General features: G+C 38.9%; 1 protein-coding gene across 1 annotated transcript in view; it reads left to right on the top strand.

Annotated features, from left to right (window-relative positions):
- gfra4a (GDNF family receptor alpha 4a) overlaps positions 1-10,874 on the top strand; it is a 187,555-nt gene extending 176,681 nt beyond the window's left edge. Inside the window, exons 7-8 of the mRNA XM_032547564.1 lie at positions 5,735-5,904; positions 10,438-10,874. Of these exons, the coding sequence (XP_032403455.1) occupies positions 5,735-5,904; positions 10,438-10,584 (317 nt within the window). The 3' untranslated portion in view covers positions 10,585-10,874. The remainder of the gene's footprint in view (positions 1-5,734; positions 5,905-10,437) is intronic.
- Positions 10,875-18,996: the final 8,122 nt, after the last annotated feature.

Genomic DNA, 18,996 nt, shown 5'->3' with positions numbered 1-18,996 from the left:
TGTTAACCAGGGACTTCTGTCAGTTCTGAACCATCTGGAATTCACCATCACACCCTGGAATCAAGGGTCACTGCGTTAGGTGGTCGGGTGGATCAGTAGTTCCTGTCTTCTTTGTAGAAGAAACGGATGCTGTGCGCTTCAGATCGAAGACAACAGACGCCCAGAACTATTTCTTCCTAAATTTCACTCGACTGTGATCCACTTTGCTAAACAGTATGAAAACTGCTGGGCTGGCAGTGGAAGCCTGCAGGTCACCCATCCAATCCTCCATCTTTATCTTGCAGTTCATACCCAGAATCGCATCAGTGAAGAGAGACGAGCGGAGTCTCCGCATTGATTTCTGCAAAATCTTGTTTGCAAAGGCAAAGCTACCTCGGGAGAATGGATCAATTTGTTTTGATCTTGTGAGAAATCAATGTTTGTATGTCACACCCGATTCTCCGCTAAAGGCTTAGGAATCCTCTCCCTAATAATCAGCGAGCCCCTTGTGAAACGTCAGGGCTTTCTCTTTCTTTTTTTCTCTTCTCTGGAAACAGATGGAAGTGTGGAGCAATTTTGATCTCCGAGCGCCACATCGATGACACAGTGTAAACCGAGAATATTAATTGATGGGTCCGTCATGCATGCCTTCATTGGAGCACGTGTTAATTGAAGTGACTTTCATGCAAATGTAATTGTAGCTGAGTAGCCCATTAAGTGGGTGAAAATGAATGCTTAAGGAATATTAATGCATCACATGATCGTCAGTCATTTTGATGTAGATCCAAAAATCTGATGTAATGAGTTTCCTTTGGGGGTTACGAAACTACACATTTCCATGTAAATTATACATGGTGCCAAATTCACATAATTTGACATTCCTTAAGGAATTAATTTGTTTTCTGTAAATGGTCTGTTTGAATAATCGTCTAGTTGTCATCTTAGCTATACAGACAACTAAAAATGTTTTGTTAGCATAAACATACAGTCAGATTGATAATGAAATGGTTTCAGGTAAAGGACCACTCCAATTAAGACATTCAAGAAAGATTCAAGAATTTCTGTTTGAGGATACTCTCTCATCCAATTCTGTTCTGCAAAAAATACTGTCAAAAAAGTCAGTTACTGCATTAAGACCATGTCTCCTTTTCTTCATTGTTCTGGTTTATCATGTAAAACCCTCTGCAGTATACCAATGGGGTGTGGATACTTTTCCAAAACACTGTAAGCACACATTAAACTGCAATGAATAAACAAAGTTCAATGTGTTATATTGAATCTCATTCTCTGATTATCAGTTTGCAGCATCTACAAATTTTATTGAACAGTAGTGCTGCAAATGTGTTTTTATATGGTAGAAAGAGCTGCTTTCATGCTGAATAAATATAATCCAACCTGCTCCCTTAGCATTGCTTTCTAGCTAGACCCCCTACCTTTCAACATCAAAGATTGCATGACTATAATTTTGTAAAGTTTTTTGTTTGTTTGTTTTGCCTTCGTGCACCAGCGTTCAGAAGCACTGTAGGCAGCGGTAATGGAAAACAGCACAACTATTGTTGTTGGCCTTCAAATCAAAGATTTTTTTTATGGGTGTTATTTGCTGATTGGATGTAATGACTCGTTTGCTGCACTACAGTAACACACTGTAAAATCTGCTTGATTATACATTTGACCCAAATGCTGGGTTCATTCTGCTGGGACAGAATTTCGGTAGCGTTTAACCAAAACATCTGCAGAAAAATTGTGACGAAGTTTATTGGGTTCCTCACTGGACCACCATTTTGTACAACTTGGCTTCTTTTGTCTGCTCAAAAGGTAACTCAGATTTTGCTCTATATGGTGACAATACCAAATAAAGTTATTCTTTTCAGACCAGCCGAAATGGAAATGGTCAATTTGAGGCATTTCAATGGACCTTCGGTCTGCCGCCCACTAGCTAATACTTGAGACCCCCACTAAAAACAATTGGTAATACTTTATTTGAAGGAGTACAAGACTGACATGACACTGTTATGCACATAACATCTGTTATGAACATGAAGCAGTCTTCATGAATGTTTGACTGCTGTCATTAAGCGTCATTCAGTAAATAATGGCATTTTAATGGAAAGTTGCATTAGAACTTGCTTTAAAAGCCCGTTAAAAATGTCATCTTTGCATTAAAAGTGTCACTATTGATCGAATGACACTTCATGACAACAGTCATAAACTGTCATTAAGACTCATCATGGCACACCCCTTCAAATAAAGTGTTGATTATAACTGCCCATTTTAAAAGTTCAAATACTAAAAATACCTTTACAGAAATTGGCTTTTGTTGTCCGTCACTGTTGGCGGATCTCGTTTGTACGTCAGATTTAAGCTGTATCGGTAACAAAAGGTTCAGGCTCTGGACTTTTGTATGAGAAAAAGAACACAATTAATTGCTTTCAAATTTCTAACGTGTTAAATGAATTAATCGAAATTAAGGGACTAAAGTCTCGGCCCTACTTTATATGCATTAATATGCACAGTGGAAAGCACATCAGCACTACCGTAGGGCTAAGATTCTCATCTTTATCACATTTAGTTCTGCTCTTGGAGGTACAGTAAGCCATTGAAAATAAATGTGTGTAGAGTTGCATTGAGCCTAGGACTTTCAACTTCCAACGCTTCATTATAGCAGAATATTCCAGATATTACACAACACTAACTCTACCCCCTCGCTTATGGTACTAATTGAGCTATTAATATTAAAAATAACTGAAATAAATCCCCTTATTTCCAGGAGACAATGTGGTTGCTATGGTGCTCATGACACTGTGATATTTTTCTAGAGAAGAATTTGGTGAAAGTGAAAAAAAAAAGATAGTAATTTATGTTTCATTTTACCTCGAAATATTTCAGTTTTTTTTTTTTTTTTTTACACCTGGTAGTCGGGTAGACTCGGTTTGACATTTACACCGGTCTTGTTTAGGCCACTTTATCCAAACTCTAGTTCGTTCGCCTAGGAAGTCCGGTTTGTTTGGGGAAGTGTGAACGTGCAAACAAACTGATATGGACAAAAATGAAAAGGTTTAAATCTCAGGTCTCGGTTCGGTAAAAGTGAATTCTGGTGTGGTTCGAATGAATGCTAAGCAGATCGGAGACCACTTCAAAAGCAGGTAGCGGACAAAAGCACAGGGCATTCTGGGTAAGAAAGAAATACACGTGTCTAGCACTAGCAGTTTTTTACCAATGACAAAAGAGAAGTGCTTTAACAGTTTGCCTACAGGTAACCTTTTAAGTGTTTCTCCACTGAATAAATGAAGATGCCGCACCCCTTCAGCTACAGATACTTCTTACTGGATAGTGGAACTGTTGGAAGTGCTCCAGTTTTATTGTGAAACTTCTACTAAAAATTGCACGAGAGAAGCTGAAGACCCAATATGTTGTCATACAAAAATTATTACACTCTCACCTTGTGATTCAAACACTTTTACTTCTCTTACCTTCCTATTTCATGTAGAATAATTCATATTGTGTCTCATTTCAGTGGAAGTCGGTGGCACCTTTAAAAAAATGCATCAAAAAACTACTTCCCATTGTTGTTCCCCCACAGACATCTCAGAAGTAGTTCCCAGTAAACACTTTGCCTTTTTAAAACCTATATTTGTCGATATTTTCACAACTGACAGCGGCACACTGCTGGGAGGGTGATTTCGGATGCCGACAGCTTTTAAAAACCAGCAGGGAGGTTAAAAAAAAAAAAAGTCAAGTTGAATGCGTTTGGAAAATTTCCCGCCTCTGTCTTTTAATACTGCCCCGCAGCTATTTAGGTGCGCCTGCAAGCCCACAGACAGCAGATGAGTTATTCATTATTTGACCAGGGTTTCTTATTCCACCGCTCATATACAGTAGTTAGTTGTTTTAGGCTAAGATTGTACATATATATGTAAAAAACAACAACGAAGGCTGCCATCTGCCTGTGGCTAAGGCAGCCTTCCATGTTACCATAACGTTCTATTTCAACATGTGGTCAATTCCCGCTCAGACTTTTTTCTTGTCACGCTACGACAGAAAGCTTTGTACGGGATCGTGGACTGCAGTATTTTTCTGCCTCAGGAAGAACATATTTTAGTCTATTCCCCAAGCATGAATACTACACACAATCTTCCATATTTGTAGCTGTTTTCTAACACAGGTGATCCTGAGAGAAATACTAGATGTATACAAAATCAGAAGTATCTGTGTTCAGGGTTTTGCTTTCCAAATCATCTACAATTCTTTTTTACATCCTGTAAGAAGACAGGAGATGTTCAAACCCGAGTAGACAGTGTTCTCCTTGTTTTAGTTGATTGGCATACATTCACATTGAAATGTGATTTTTTTTCCCCCAGTCATTGTATTTTTGGGATTTATCTATCACACACAAAGTGCTATTTTTCTCCATTTTGATTGTTGCAAATAGCGAGAATCCAAAATTAGCTTCTTTATTAATTAAAATTTTTCATTCAGAAATATGAGCTTACTGAAGAGTATGTGGTGATGCTACGGTCACTAAAGAAGATGTTGGGACTTTTTAAAGTGTATCCATGTGCAAAATGGCCCTAACATTTCTGTATTAACGTCCTTTTTTCACCGTTATGTGATTGTAAATTTGAGCTGCCAGAGGTAAACAGCAGATTTTATCATGTATATTCACTTCAATTGATATAGTGGAAAAAAAAAAGACTTTAATATGAAAGCTTTTTTTATTACAATGTCTCCATAAAAAGTTCATTTCATGTAGCTAAAATCAAGGCCTTAAAAAAGCTCAAATTAAATAAAATGATGTAAGTTGGTCTTAAACATGTTAACCACAGGCCTTTAATCTAGTAGCTTTTTTCTCGTGGGATTTCTCTCTCAGGTAAAAGTGTGATTTGTGTGCCAAAATCTCCAGGGGATTCTGTGACTCAAAGTGGTTGAGGCTACCAGTAACAAGCTGATAATTTACCCTTGCTAGCTAGCTCTTTGTGTCTTTCATTTGTGATAAGCTCAATGAATGATGGCACCAGGTGAAAGTCATCACCACTTACGGGGAACCAGACATATGGGAGGCCACGTGTTTGGTTTGTGCGTTTGATTTGACAACAGCCACAGATGTTTTAATATTTTAACTGCCTTGTGTCTCGTCGCTAGCCCACGTGTTCCCATCTGCGTCGCCTCTCGTGCGTCGAGCCCTTTAAGCGCAAATGGATTTTGTTTGTTTTCACAATTGGTCCACTCCTGTTGCCAACATGTACAATGCTAGGTTCATGCTGTACATAAATAAATAAAAAATGTAAGCCTGGCTCGATGGAGGTTTCAGCTGAAGAGAGCCATATGCAGCGTGAGGAAGAGAAGCACAAAGCTGCTGCCAAGATGCCACAACCCACCCCAAAAAATTTTCCCAAATTTTGCTATCCTTGATTTTAATGCCGCAAGATCTCTTACTATCCCATATATTTACAGTTTTTTCAGTCTTAAAATTCATTTAAGGTCTTCAAAAGTCTTAAATTTGACTTGCTGAAACCTTAAGCTTCCTTGTATTGAGATACATCTGGATAACGGTAAAGTCTGACGTTTAGCAGCCCAGTGAGTCATGACTAGAAGTTGGCTTTGTTTAAGGTACAGTCCTTGCAATGCGTAATTCATAAGTGACCAAAAGAAAGAAAACATCCATGACTCATGAGCAAACAACAGGAAGTTTCAGCCTCTCATAAACAGAATCCGGTGTGTGTTCTAAACATTTCCTTCTGCTACTGGTGTGTTGCAGAAAACGCCATCCTAGCATTCGGGAATGGATCTGACGTGAAAACGGGTGCCAGTCAGCCTGGGATGTCAAGTCCGGCGACGGACAGCCACAGTCCGCACCTGGCAACCACCGCCCCGGGCGTCTCCATGGAAACAGAGCAGAACGTTCTGCGAGCACAGATACCTACTCAGGTGAGACGAGACGGAAGACTGGAAATGTGATGTGCAAGCTTTTTTCTAAAGAAGTGACAAGGCGCTGGCTTCGATCTGGGTCAGGCAGCAGCGTTTTAACAAACACTCCGCGCTGCAGAGGTCAACTAATTAGTAAATAATCCACCCACCTGGAAAATTATTCTCTAAATCAAGCTGCTCTACGATGGCCCTCAGAGGTTTCTTAGAGAAAATTAGTGGCAAACAGAACACCGTGGAAAGGTCAGGGAGAAGGTCACGGAGAGGCTTAAATCAAAGTGAGACTGGAAAACAATATCCAAGCTTCAAACATCAAACAGAGCTAATAATATTTATTGCTTTATTTAATTATATTAATTTTAATACTCAACAGGATCCCAAATATTCAGCATTGCCAACATCGACCGTCTACAAAACCCTTTTTATGTTTTGGTTCGACAATGGTTTACATTTTATTTTTCTTTAAAAAAAAAAGACTTTCTAAACTGTTGTATGTTTTTAATTCTTGAGTGGGTAAAAAAAGGTTTCTCTATTTAAAAAAAAAAAAGTTATGTGACCCTCAACCACTTCCAACTTCATATTTTTGGCCTATGTGACAAAATGTTTGGACACCACTGGTATAGATCAAACCATATTCATGCATTGGAATGGCCCAGTCAAAGTAATTTACCCCAACAGCCTCCTATTCTGATTGCAGCAAAATGTGGTTCTCTGAAGTATCGACTCGGAGAAAACACAAGCTCCACACTTCAGATTGTTATTTTTGAAAAAACATTTTTATCTCCTTGCTTTATTCTGGCCTACCACATACAATCCCATCAAAATGTAAAGAAAGGTTCAGGGGGCGTTGATACTTTTACAAGACGCTGAAAAATCTTAGTTTCAATTCAGTTTTTTAAATATTTTATAGATCAAAAATGTCGCACCTCAAATTTTTCAAGATTCTCCAAAGAGGAGGTGGTGCTAAGTGGTGAAGGCTTTGGGCAGGAAGAATCTCCTGTAGCAGTCTGTATTACAGCAAAGTTGAAGAGGCCTCTGACTGAAGACACTATTTTTGTTTATATTTTTGGACCACTTTCAGCCAGAACAGAGCCATCACTTGTACCGAAACTGTTTCATTTCAGTTGAAATTTCAGGAAAAATGATAAAAATCTTTAATAATTATTACATTATTAAAGATAGATGTCTATAACTTATAAAGCGATGTTTTTGACATATTACTCATCAAGTTCACACAAAAAAGGCGAAAAATACAAAGAAATATAAGCATGCACTGTGTGACCATGTCTAAAAGTGGTACATAGCAAAAGGGAGTGTCATGATTTAAGACCACACAACAACAAAAAAATCATTTTAATGTACAAAACCACTCAAGCTTTAAATATGCAGTATTGTTGAGGAGAAATTGGAATAAGATCATTTTCTGCACGTGAAAGAAAAGCACTTAAAACACTATGTAGCTCCTGAGGTCTAAATATACTGCAGACAACATAATTGACAATCTGCCAACAGATATAAATAAACTTCACAAGCTAAATGTGTAAGTAGGCCATTTTAATTTCCAGAGGGAAAAGCTGCTAAAAAAGCAAAACAAAAAGCGAAAATTTGGTCTTTTTGCTTTGTGCTGCTCGTCCCACACATAGCTGCTCAACTCAATCTGTGACCAGGAACAGAAAATGACACTTTGCTGAACATACTTTTTTTTTTTTTTTTACCCATCAGCTGAGGTTCAAATAAAATATTGCTGTGACTGTGCCAGTCACTGTTAATTAAAACTAAAAATCTGCATCTGTTAACTCATCAAAACGTCACAGGAGCTGCTATTTGCCATCCAGTCTGTCCGCCGCAGCAGACATGGAAACAAGAAAAAACACACACACACAAAAAAACACCCTTTTAAATTGTCCTATAATTTATAGCATTACTAACAGTTTTGAGAGTTTTGGGAGGATTTTATGGGATAGATCCAGGCAGTTCAGAAGTGAGTATAATTTAAAATCTTTAAGCATAATTATGGCCTAAGAATTTAGGAGATGAAGCAGAAACAGCAAGCTGAACTTCAAAGATGTGTCAGTAATGAGAAAAAGAAAAAGTAACCTTTTAAAAATAAATCCAAAAGTGACAGTTTAACAAACAAAACATGGTCTTTTTGCTCCAAGGATCTAGTAGCAGATGAGCAGCTAATGGTGCGTGTCTGAAGTCAAATTGTCAGGTTTCTGCTGAATTCTGTTTTTAATTCTTTAAGACATGACTTTCAGACACCGTAAATCTGCTGGATACACCAACTCAAAATAAAAATTAGAAATCTTTAAAAATGCTTTATAGAAAGCCTTTATAGAATATTGCATCTTCGAGGGAAAACAACAAGAAAAGGGATCTGGAAACCTACAAGCACAATGTTACAGATATTTTAAACTTCTATTTTAATTTTTGGTATACATTTGCTAGTTTTATTTTGCTCCCACTGAGTTATATTTTTAAGAATTTGACTCTTTAAATTAATTTATAAGGTCATGAAGTGTTTACATTTTAAAAAAAAAAAACAGTGAATACATGCAGTAAACGCTTCAAACTTTTTAATCTGGTTTCCCCCAGTGGATTATAAGCCTGGCGGGCCACCAGGCTTAACTTGCCCCCCCACCAGGTCAAGTGATGCTTGTTTATTTTAGATAGGGGTTTTTTATACAGCAGTAAGAGTGACAGTAAAGATGGATTAAGCTGGGCTTAAAGTTGACGGATTAAACTGCGCATCAACAAGCTTTGGCTTCACACTCCTGACTTTTGGTAACTTTTCACAAAAAGTTACAAGTTAATATATTTTGAATAACACAATAACCATATACTATTTATTTTTTCTGAGGTGAGATTCAGAGAGGTGTTCATGAGAAGACGTCAGCCCACGTTTAGGCTAAACGGCATCGAGAGGCTGGAGATTATCTTACATGATGTCCATACAAATAAAGTTTAAATCTCTGATCATCATTTAATCAACTCTTTTCATCAACATGACTTTTTATCCCTCAGGTCTCTGACTGAAGTCGACCAGAAGTAGCATCTGAATCACAGCCTGAATCATTTCACCGTTTTATTTTTTAGTTCATCTGAAATAGATTTGATCTGCTTCAGTTCAAAATAACTGGACTGGTCAAAATTAGGCCGAATTGTTTAAAGCGAAAGGTAGTTGTTTAAAAAACTATTTTGCACTGGGGAGCATTCATAGTGCATCCGAGAGTCAATTTTATATTAATTGTTAATTATTTTTGGACAAACACATGAAAATGCTAATCGTGCCATGATGTGGCAATGCCGTAATCAGTTTCCACTCCAACATTAAAGGTTTTTTTTGGTCATTTTTATGACAAAAGAAACTGTTGAAGCAATAAAAAGGGTGAAACATGTAAGGGTGTGAATACATTTTAGGGACACTGCAGGTGAAGGAGAGGGTTTAGTGTCCCTCTGCTCTCCTCTGTAACTCAGTCATTTGCAGCCGTAATTTATGTATTATTTAAATTTTTGTTTTAAAAAATCGTTGCTGTTGCCATCATAACTGTCCAAAAAGTAAAAAAAAAAAAAGTTTCAAGCTGAGGTTTTAAAGGGGATGCGCAGTTAGCTTTTCAAACATAGCATGCTGCATTTAGTTGCTACTACTACTACTAATAAAAATAAAAACAACATTCCTCCAAAGGTTTACTCTCTGATAAATTATACCTCTAATGACTTTTGTTCAACAAAGGCTTTCTTCTTGCCAATAAAGAAAGTAGTTCTTTCTTTAAGTTTAAAGGTTTTTAGTCTGGTGTATTCAGGAAAGCATTTTCACCTCTAGTTGGACTCTATGTGCAGGCAAGGCCAACCAAAAATGCCTAATGTGGCGTCATGCTATGGTGATTACAAACATTATGTCTCATACTCGTCACAAACTGCGCCTTTTTCTGTCAGTGGCTGGTGTTGTATAAGGCCAGTAGCTCCACCTGAACGGTACCATTGTCTTATAGACCTACAACCGAAGGGGGCCCAGGAATGGTGTACGGGTCGGTTGTATAGAAACAGATAAAATAGAGTCCTGAACTGAACCGTCCTGTACCGCTCAGGGGAGACAAGGCATCGGTCCTCTTGTCTGCTTCTCTGACTAACGCTCTCTTTGCCTGAGTTTAGGACATTACTTTTTGTTTGTAAAAATGTTAGGAACCTTTTATCTCACAATTAAGTAGTACTTTGTGCCAATTTGTCTAATAAAATCCAGACAGAACACAGAGTTTGTTAGTATTATGATAAAAGCATAGAAAACCTCTAGGGCAGGAGTCTTCCAATCCAGGACTCATGGCCAGCATTCTGCAACTTTTAGATGCGTCTCTGCTTCAACTCACCAGAGTCAAATTTTGAGGTCAATAGCAGGAGTCTGGAGAGCTTTAGTGACCAGAGGAGGTCATTCAGTTTTGAAGGCCCCTTCTCTGGAGGTGCCAATATGATTGTGAGGGAGTGTAAAAACACAAACCCAAAAACAATACCATAAATCACCGCCCGTGTGCTTTCTTTCAGGTAAATGGGAATGACAGACTGTGGGGCGAAGAGGCAGACTCCACTCTTCCCTCTCCGGGCCTTTTGGATCATGGCCCTGAGCCCGTCCATCTCTCTATGCTGCTCATCCTGGGCTGGCCCATCCTGGTGCTGCTCTCCCAGCCGTAGGAGGCGTCCCTTTAATGACCTTTATGGACTGCGCTGTTCAGAGCCGACAGGGAGGAGGGTTGGGGTGCGAGAGAGAAACGGCCATTCCCGAGTGTCCGACGACGGTGTGGGGGGAAGAAGAGTGAGCTCTGTCCTGCCCCACTCCCCTCTCCCTGTCACACACCAGAAACCCACCTAATCTTTTTGTGAATCATGACTCAAGAGTCGATGTGTTGTGAAGGATGCGTCATGGAAAGGACCACAGGAGAGGGTGTCACCACTGCACCACAGAGTTGGGAAGGGGGTAGGGGGGGAGAAAGAAGGTTCCACGCATCATTCCCTGCTGCACACCAGGCCAACTTTTACGGAAAAAACACACACACACACACAGACTTCTCTCAGCTGCATATCTGCGGAGAACAAGGCCAACAGGTTCAGAAAGTGTACAGTGAAGAGACACTGAGGATGCAGTGACCGAAAACATTACAAAATATAAATATATATATATATATATAAAATAAAACGAATAAATGATTTTCTTTGTTCTTGAACATTCCTTGATGTAAAAAAGAAAGCATTCAATGTAAGAGACTCTTCTCTCAGACGACGTCTTACACGAGATTTAAGGTGGAACGTGTGTGTTTGTCCACATGCAGCGCTCCGCCCGTTTAGCTGCGCTCCTTATTTTTGATGCCACATATTTTGTTTTAAAGAGCTGTTACCAGAAATGTTAGCTAGAAGCACATGTTATAACCCGAGTCAAACCACAGTGAGATTCTTTGACTGTCCGTGGTCGTGTTTTGAGTTGAAGGTCGAAGAGTTCAGTTCCAAGAACAATGAAAATGTTTACCTAAAATTATGCTAACGTTAAACAAAATTAAGATCTGTCTGCTTTTAATACTGTTAATTGTGGACCAACTGTATTTTTTAAAGAGCCTTATTCAAAGTCTTAAGACTGGGAAGGAAACTACAAGTTATGACATTTTGTTCTTATGGATCAGAACCAGGCTGCAAGCTGTGGTTAAAGGCTTTGAAAAAAACTAACAGGAGTGATAGACAAAATAGAGAAGGCAAATTACTCTACACTACATTTAAAGCAAGATTTCTCATCAATTGATCAAAAGGGTAAAACTGTTGCCTTATAAAGTGTCGATCTGCATCTGAATCTGGTTCCACAATATCTTCTCTCAGGTCCCTGATAGCAAAGGCAGAAAGTTTTGCCTTTGCCATCAGGCATTATCGCCATTCTTTAAATGGAGATAATTGGTCAGAATTGCTGAGATGAACAAGCAGTACATCTTGAATTTCTTCATGAAATATAATAATCAAGGGACAAAAACTGTAAGTAAGGCTGAAAGGGGGCGGGGGAGGGAAAGTACTCGTTCTGAGCCAAAGGATCCATTAGAACATCCACAAAAACACAAGCGGTTTCTCAACCCAGCTTTAGGTCCGATGGTTGGACCTATAGCTGTCCACAGATAGCTACAGCTCCACTACTGCCATCAGACAAAGTACGTCTCTAAGGAGTACAGCGTCCATCTTGGACCATCCAACACGTTCCCCTGGTCTAAATCCCATTAAGAAGATTTGGGAAAGGCAAAGCAGATTTACAAAAATGAATGTCAGTTCCAGAACAATAATTGGTTCCCTTTGTGAAGCGACCTTTGACACAGGGAGCAATTTACTGGAAACGTATCAAGCATGCCAAATATAAGAAATGAATTACTAGGAGCTGTGGGGTTACTTGCTGTTTAGAACGTTGACACAAAGTTCTGTTTGGGTTTTTTGAACTTTTAAGCTTAATGCAGATATTTGATTTGTCTATTTAATCTTGCTCCTGTTTCTTCTGTTTGCATTTTGAAGCTCAACTTTCAACCTGGTAATGGTCCACTGGGATAAATGTGAATACTTGCAACTTTTTTTTTTTTTTTTTAGGTTTTGGATTAAGAGTGTATGAGTAGATGCCCCCTTATGTAAATTTTTTAATACCTCACTTTGGAAGGGAACTCTTCACACTTTCATTCATTAAGCTTTAAATGTGAGGACTTTCGGTCTGTTTCTTTTCTGATATATAAAAAATACAATCAAGTAATTTTTTTCTGTGAAGCAGTAAGAGATTGAGACAAGTTTATATTTTATAAATGTATGTGAACTTTGTCGCAAAGACAACAGATATCTATAAAAAGTTTGCGAGCCAATTTTGCTATGGAATCAGTGGGACACAGACGGGGGCCTCCAGGTGAAGACGCCCCCGCTGTCCGTGAAATGAAAGCGGTGACCCGCGTCACCCGCCGCTCCCCTCTAGAGTCTTCGCTCAACGTGGGACATCAAAAAATATTTTACCGTACGATAAAACGGCACAGAACTGCTTTTTGGAGTGGACATTTCCGTCAAGCATCCTGAGTGGGAGTTCTTGGGCAAACTTTCCACTCTGCCATCGAATTCAGTGTAATACTGTGAATTGTCAAATGATGTTGGCAAAAGGCTGAAAATGGCTGCCGATAGACCCGATCGAGCTCAAGCTGAGGAAACCAAACTGTTCGTTCCTGATGACGTCATAACAGCACAAAAAGTTTTTGTTCTCACGAGTTCTACGAGATGTGATGCTCTGTGTCGCCCATGTTTTCTTTTTCTTTTTTCTAAACGAGACCAGAAATGTGTTTTACAAAAAGAATTAAAGCAGTTCAACATGTAAACAGCTGTCTTAAAGGGCCAGTCCACTCATATAAAGTCTGCTGTCGCTTCACTACACAAGATGGTTTCTGTTCATTTTAGCACACTTCTTTAAAAAAAAAAGAACAACCATACAGGACATGGTTGTTTTAACAACCATGTCCCTTTTTTTTTTAAACCTTTTTAACAATTAGGTTTAAGTCAAATTACAGTCTCTTCACATAGAAATTACATCAAATTCAAATAAATTACACACAAATTGTTAAAGTTGAGTTCATATGAATACTTTTGCAGGGTAAGTGGGGGCTGCAGGGAGAGAAACACGAATACTAATTTATAGAGTCAGTTATAAATATATAGTATAGAAAGACGACAGGTAGAGAGAAACAGAATCGCACTGAAGTGAAAGGTTCAGTGTATTATGGATGTCCAGTCAATCCTTTTACTTTGCAGCACAAAAAAAGCAAAAATGACACAACACATGTTTTGACAGCAGGATATTCTGACTGTGGTAAACATACCACAAACTAATGGATAGATGTGTCTTTTTTTTTTAGACCAAGAAAACAAAAATATGTAATTTCTTAGTTTTGCTGAAAGCAGCATTCCTGAGACAAACACATGGCCACAACAACTTGTTATTTAAAACTGTGGAAAAGATTCTAAAACTCGTACAAAAAGGAAAATCAACACAAAGTGAGGCAAGAGTTGTAGGTAGTTTCAGTCACCAAGCACAAATAAAAAAAAGTCATGTGGAGGTTAGGTTGGCTAAAGAAAAGCATGAAAGAAAGAATAAACAAGAACAGAGACCGTTGGAGGAAACCGAATGGTGAAAATGATGTTTTAAGCAGAAAATTCAGACATAAACTGTCATTTGTGAGGGGGAGGAAACAAGGCATTCTGAACTATGGATCATTATATTGTTGATAATATGGGGCTCCAGGTGAGGTAAAGGACCAGTATATATATTTTTTTACATATAAAGTGATGAAATTTGGTTTCGCATGGAACCTTACAAAATTATTTCCAATAATAAATGATCTTTGGTTACACGTTTTTTTCCCCCTCTTGTAAGTCACGTAATTAAAACAGAATCTCTAGAAAATTTGGTGGTTTCTGAATTAAAAATAATTTCTCAATCAATCCGTGACCGCCAAAAATCCCAAAACAAATCGCCAGACACTCAGACATGGTACCTCAGGAAGAAGGGCCTCCTGTAGCAGTCTGGATTGCAGCGGCATTTGTACAGACCTCTGACTGAAGACTCAACAGTCTGATGAGTAGTCATTCTGGACCAATGGATGAGCTCAGATAAAATCCCATAAAAATCCACTGAGCTCTATGATAGTAATTTGACAAAATATGGTGCAAAGTGCTGCAACATTGACGCCTTGGATAATACTAACAATATTTCCCCCCCTCCAGGTCACAGCTTTAATGTTCTGGACCAACAGAATTGCTGGTGAATCATTAGAGTTCCTCTTTGAACAGAAACATCAGACTCCTTGGCTTCTGACACTCCTGATGAGCAACTGTGAAATGAAAATATTCGCAAAATTGCTTCAGGTTTTATTACTTAGTAAACAAAACAATAAAAAAAAAAAAAAAAAAACAAGCCTGACACTAACTCGTTGCAATCAAAACAAAAAAAAAGAGTGAGAGAGAGAAGAAAAAAATAAAATTACTGCATCATTATCTCATCCCCGTTGCTCGTTTTGGAACAGAGAAACAAAAACAAAAAAAGAAAAAGAAAAAATGGCCCAGGGGAACATAGTTACAAATTGAAACTCTTGCAGAGTGTGTGTCACCTGTGCTTTGCATATGGTGGCTCTAATTGCCACCAGTCTGCACGTTTTGGGTCAGCAGCTATGTGGGACAGACCTCCTGCTGTTCCAAATACTGTAGCTGTTTGCTGCAGGCTGACAGGAAGCTGAAATCCCACCGACGGGGAAGGAGCCGCGCGCGGCACCAACACAGCACGTCTACACAGAACGCTCTCTTACAACTCCAGCTCCCAGCGGCAACTTATTCAATTTCAGCAGTTGCAAAAAAGAAAAGAAAAAGAAAAAGAAAAATGTTATTCTTATACTAGAATTTATTAAAACTATTCAAACCCGATTCCATTTTATTTGTAAAGTTTAAGAACGTTCTTCCCCTGCTCCTAAATCATAGAGCTCTACTTATTGGGTTTGTTAATGTTCTAATTCTGAATCTAATTTCTAACTATCAGTAACTCCTGCAGCAGCGCTAATCATTTACTGGACCTCTAAAAAATGTTTGTTTCTCATCATGTGTGTTTTTAAAGGATGTTTAAATGATGAACCAGGACGAAGTGGAAACAAAGTGCCTTGAAGCAGAGCGGTGACACGACGCTGCATATTTAACACCATAATCAGGGAGCCTTCAAAACGTATAACATTACGAACGAAGGTCAAACTACATTAATTAACTACTGTAGTTCAAATGCAGCAAACGTTAACATTAGGATTGTTTTCACAGGTTTGAACAAAATAAAAATGCATTCAACTTTATCTTTAGATACATTTCATTCACCTTCTCTCCCTCTACTTCAGGCTGTTGTCTCTGGTTTTACTTCACTACTGAGAGCAGCGCAGCACACAGTAGCGTGCAGCGACACAGACAGCAGCCAGAGATGTTGGATTTTCAGAATAAAGTCAATTTTAATGTTTCATGAAAAACTCTCATTTCAAACTCTCAAAAACTCTCATTTCATTTCAAACTCTGATTATGGTTAGTGTAAGTGCACAAATATGAGCATGTAGGAAATCCTGCCTATAATTGAAAAAGATTGTGATCAAATCATAAAACATTTGTATGCATTATTAAACTTTTTTTAAGTCTATTTTATCATGGAGGCATGCACGCGTTTTCTCTGACAGACAAAGCAGAAAAATGCAGGTCTTAGCAACCACTGCCTCCTCAGAGTTAAGTAGCTCCGCTTGCTAGCATGACTTTAGCATTAGCACCGATGCGAAGCTAGCCAAAGCTGATTAAAATCTGAAATCCTTGCTCCAACATAGACGTTTTCAACCACAAGTCATGAGATACTTTATAATTTACAGAGTCAATATGTTCAGTCAGGAAACATCCTTTATGGCCATATGACACCCAAGAAGCTCCAGGCACTTAAACCCTTTGCCAGACAGACTTCACACACACATAAACACATATTATTAAAATGTTCAAACGCTGAACTGAAAGTAAACCTTTCCAGTAGGAGAAACCAAGCACTGCCATCATCTCACACACGAGTCACAGAACGATGCAAAAAATCTAATCATTCCAAGCCAAAGCATTGTTGTTCACTGATAATCACCCAAGCAGAAAGCAAACCGGTTCAGCTCAAATGTTACAGACTGAAAATAACCATGCCATTAAATAACACAACTCAGTGCAGGTTGCATTAGAACAGCCACTAATGAGCTGGGCAACTGCACACACTCCAAGAGCCAATTACTGCCCTGATGCTGCCTTCCAGTTGTACTCAGAAATGGGAAATTCCAACTTCCTAGTCAAAAAAAAAAAAAAAAAAAGAGACTGGAACGCCCTCAGAAGTCGGATTTCCCATTGGGAAACAGGGAGCAACTCCAACTACCCACAGTTATGACTTGGACTTCGCGTTTCAATATGGCCGCTCCTCATAGCAACAGTAGTAGGATGTGATGGAAAAATGAGTCTTTTAAAGTGATCAAATCAATGTTACATGCAACACTAAACAGAATAAATGAAAATAGATGATTGCTTATAGAAAGTAAAGCTTAAAGATATACTGCAAACAACACTTAAAGGCGTCACCATCATGAAATTCTCTCATCTCCCATTTCCTATTTCCCAGATAACCGGAACGCAGCATCAAAACATAATGTGATGTTATCCAAACTGCATATCAAATAAGCAGAATATATTAATTATCTGCGCGCACAATCATATTTCCGACTGAATTCACAGAAAGCAAAATGGCTCTTACCTTTAGAAGTTCTTCTTTCCTTGAAACGTTTTGAAATAAAGTCCTCAAAGTCTAGCTCCCGCACGACTCAACAGTCAAGGACATTCCAGAAAGCCTTTTTCCGACTCTAGGAGTAAAAAAACATCTATTGGGTCAAAACATCTTGTACGTAGCGAGTCCGTGGAGGCTCGCGCGTCAAAGCCTAAATGTTATTGGTCAGTTTACTTTAGTAAATTTGGCGGCTTGGCGCTTTTTCTGTAAGCTAAAAATGAATGAGCTTTTTACCGTGCGCGCGGTTCTGGCGGGTCGCCGGTTTACGAGCTTTGTGTGCGTGCGCGTGTGTGTTATGGCGAACTGAAGAGCTGACGGGTCTCCCTGTTGGACAACTGTTTCAGCCGCTGCTGGTGCGTCCCACCAATGATGCAATGATGACAGAACCTTCATACCAACACGGTGTTTTAATACCGTCAATCTGTGTTCAGCTGTTCTTAGGTCGGCTGCAGGCATTTATCCGTCTTTTACATTTTTCCAGACTCCAGTTTTGAAAATGGAATAAAGTCCATTCCGCCATCTTAGTGCTCTGTGTAAAGCTGCCTTCTGCATGTTCCCCACTCACAACATTTTTTTCTGATTATTTTCCACCAAATCTCTGTGACCGCAGCGCATGGTAGACCCAAAAACGTTGTCCTCCAGGTAAGGGATGTTTGCCGTTTACTTCGGGACAAAAACCCACTGAATTGATCGACAGGCGCCATCATATCAATTGAACAAGTGCGCGCGCCTCAAAAGTGCATAACAGAGGTGACGAAACACCCCACGGACCCCCACCTCAAAAATGAACCCGGCGCCGCTGGTGGTACCGGGTCTTCATGAAGGTACCCGCCGTTTCCAATGAGCTCGAGGAGGCGCCATTATTACCTTGTCCTGTTTGCTCATTCTAACTGGCTAAAGTTAGCCACCGTTAGCTCCCGCTGAGCATAGCTAGCAGAGGGCGACGCTTCGAAGCTAACCGTGGCTAGCTAGTTGTTGATGAAACATTTATTTTTTTATTGCAGCAGCTTTTTTTTCTCTTGGTAGTTCTGTTGGGATTTCGGTTGCTACTGCTGTCCATTTTCTGCCAACACAAAATTTTCCACCCAGAAATACAGCCTATCTAAACATGAACCACTAACCATATTGCACCTTTTCAAACTTCACTTTTTCTTCGGACATCTGATCTTGCACCAGTAGAGACCGCCTGCTCAATCCTCATAATGCCTCCCCTCCTGCTCCCAATCACCGCTGTCAAGTCAACAGACTGACATATGAAAGAGAAAGTCATGAGTTTAAGTTTTTAATAAGTTTTATTCAAATTAGATGATTTTGAGAATTGAGGCCAATGAAGCTGCAAATAAATAAATAAAAATTTCTGGCTGCAGAAATTGCCCCTGACCAGGCAAAAAACATCAGTACAGTTTTTTTTTGTTTTTTTTTTAAAGAGGCAAGTATAATAAATAAATAACCAATTGTACTTTTTTTTTTGAAAAACACAGATTCATAAAATTTTGAGAGATGTTGACTTCACTGAAAAATCTTTTCAACCTGCAGAGTTATCAAGATTATTCTTTGCATTCTTATAAAATGAAGTTCCCAGTTCTTGAATCTAATCATCTTGAATTTAAAAATTAAACAATTTAAAATCTTTTAGTTCATCTATGCAGAGACCAACATGTTTAGCACCGAGACCCTATTACCATTAGGCTTGAATAGCTTCGCTGTTTGTTTTTTTTAGCACTTGAGCGCAACATTGTCCC

The sequence above is a fragment of the Xiphophorus hellerii genome, chromosome 19 (genome assembly GCF_003331165.1).
Source record: "Xiphophorus hellerii strain 12219 chromosome 19, Xiphophorus_hellerii-4.1, whole genome shotgun sequence".
NCBI classification, from domain to species: Eukaryota; Metazoa; Chordata; class Actinopteri; order Cyprinodontiformes; family Poeciliidae; genus Xiphophorus; species Xiphophorus hellerii.
Note: the sequence above shows the minus strand (reverse complement) of the source record. Positions and strands in the feature narration are given on the sequence as shown.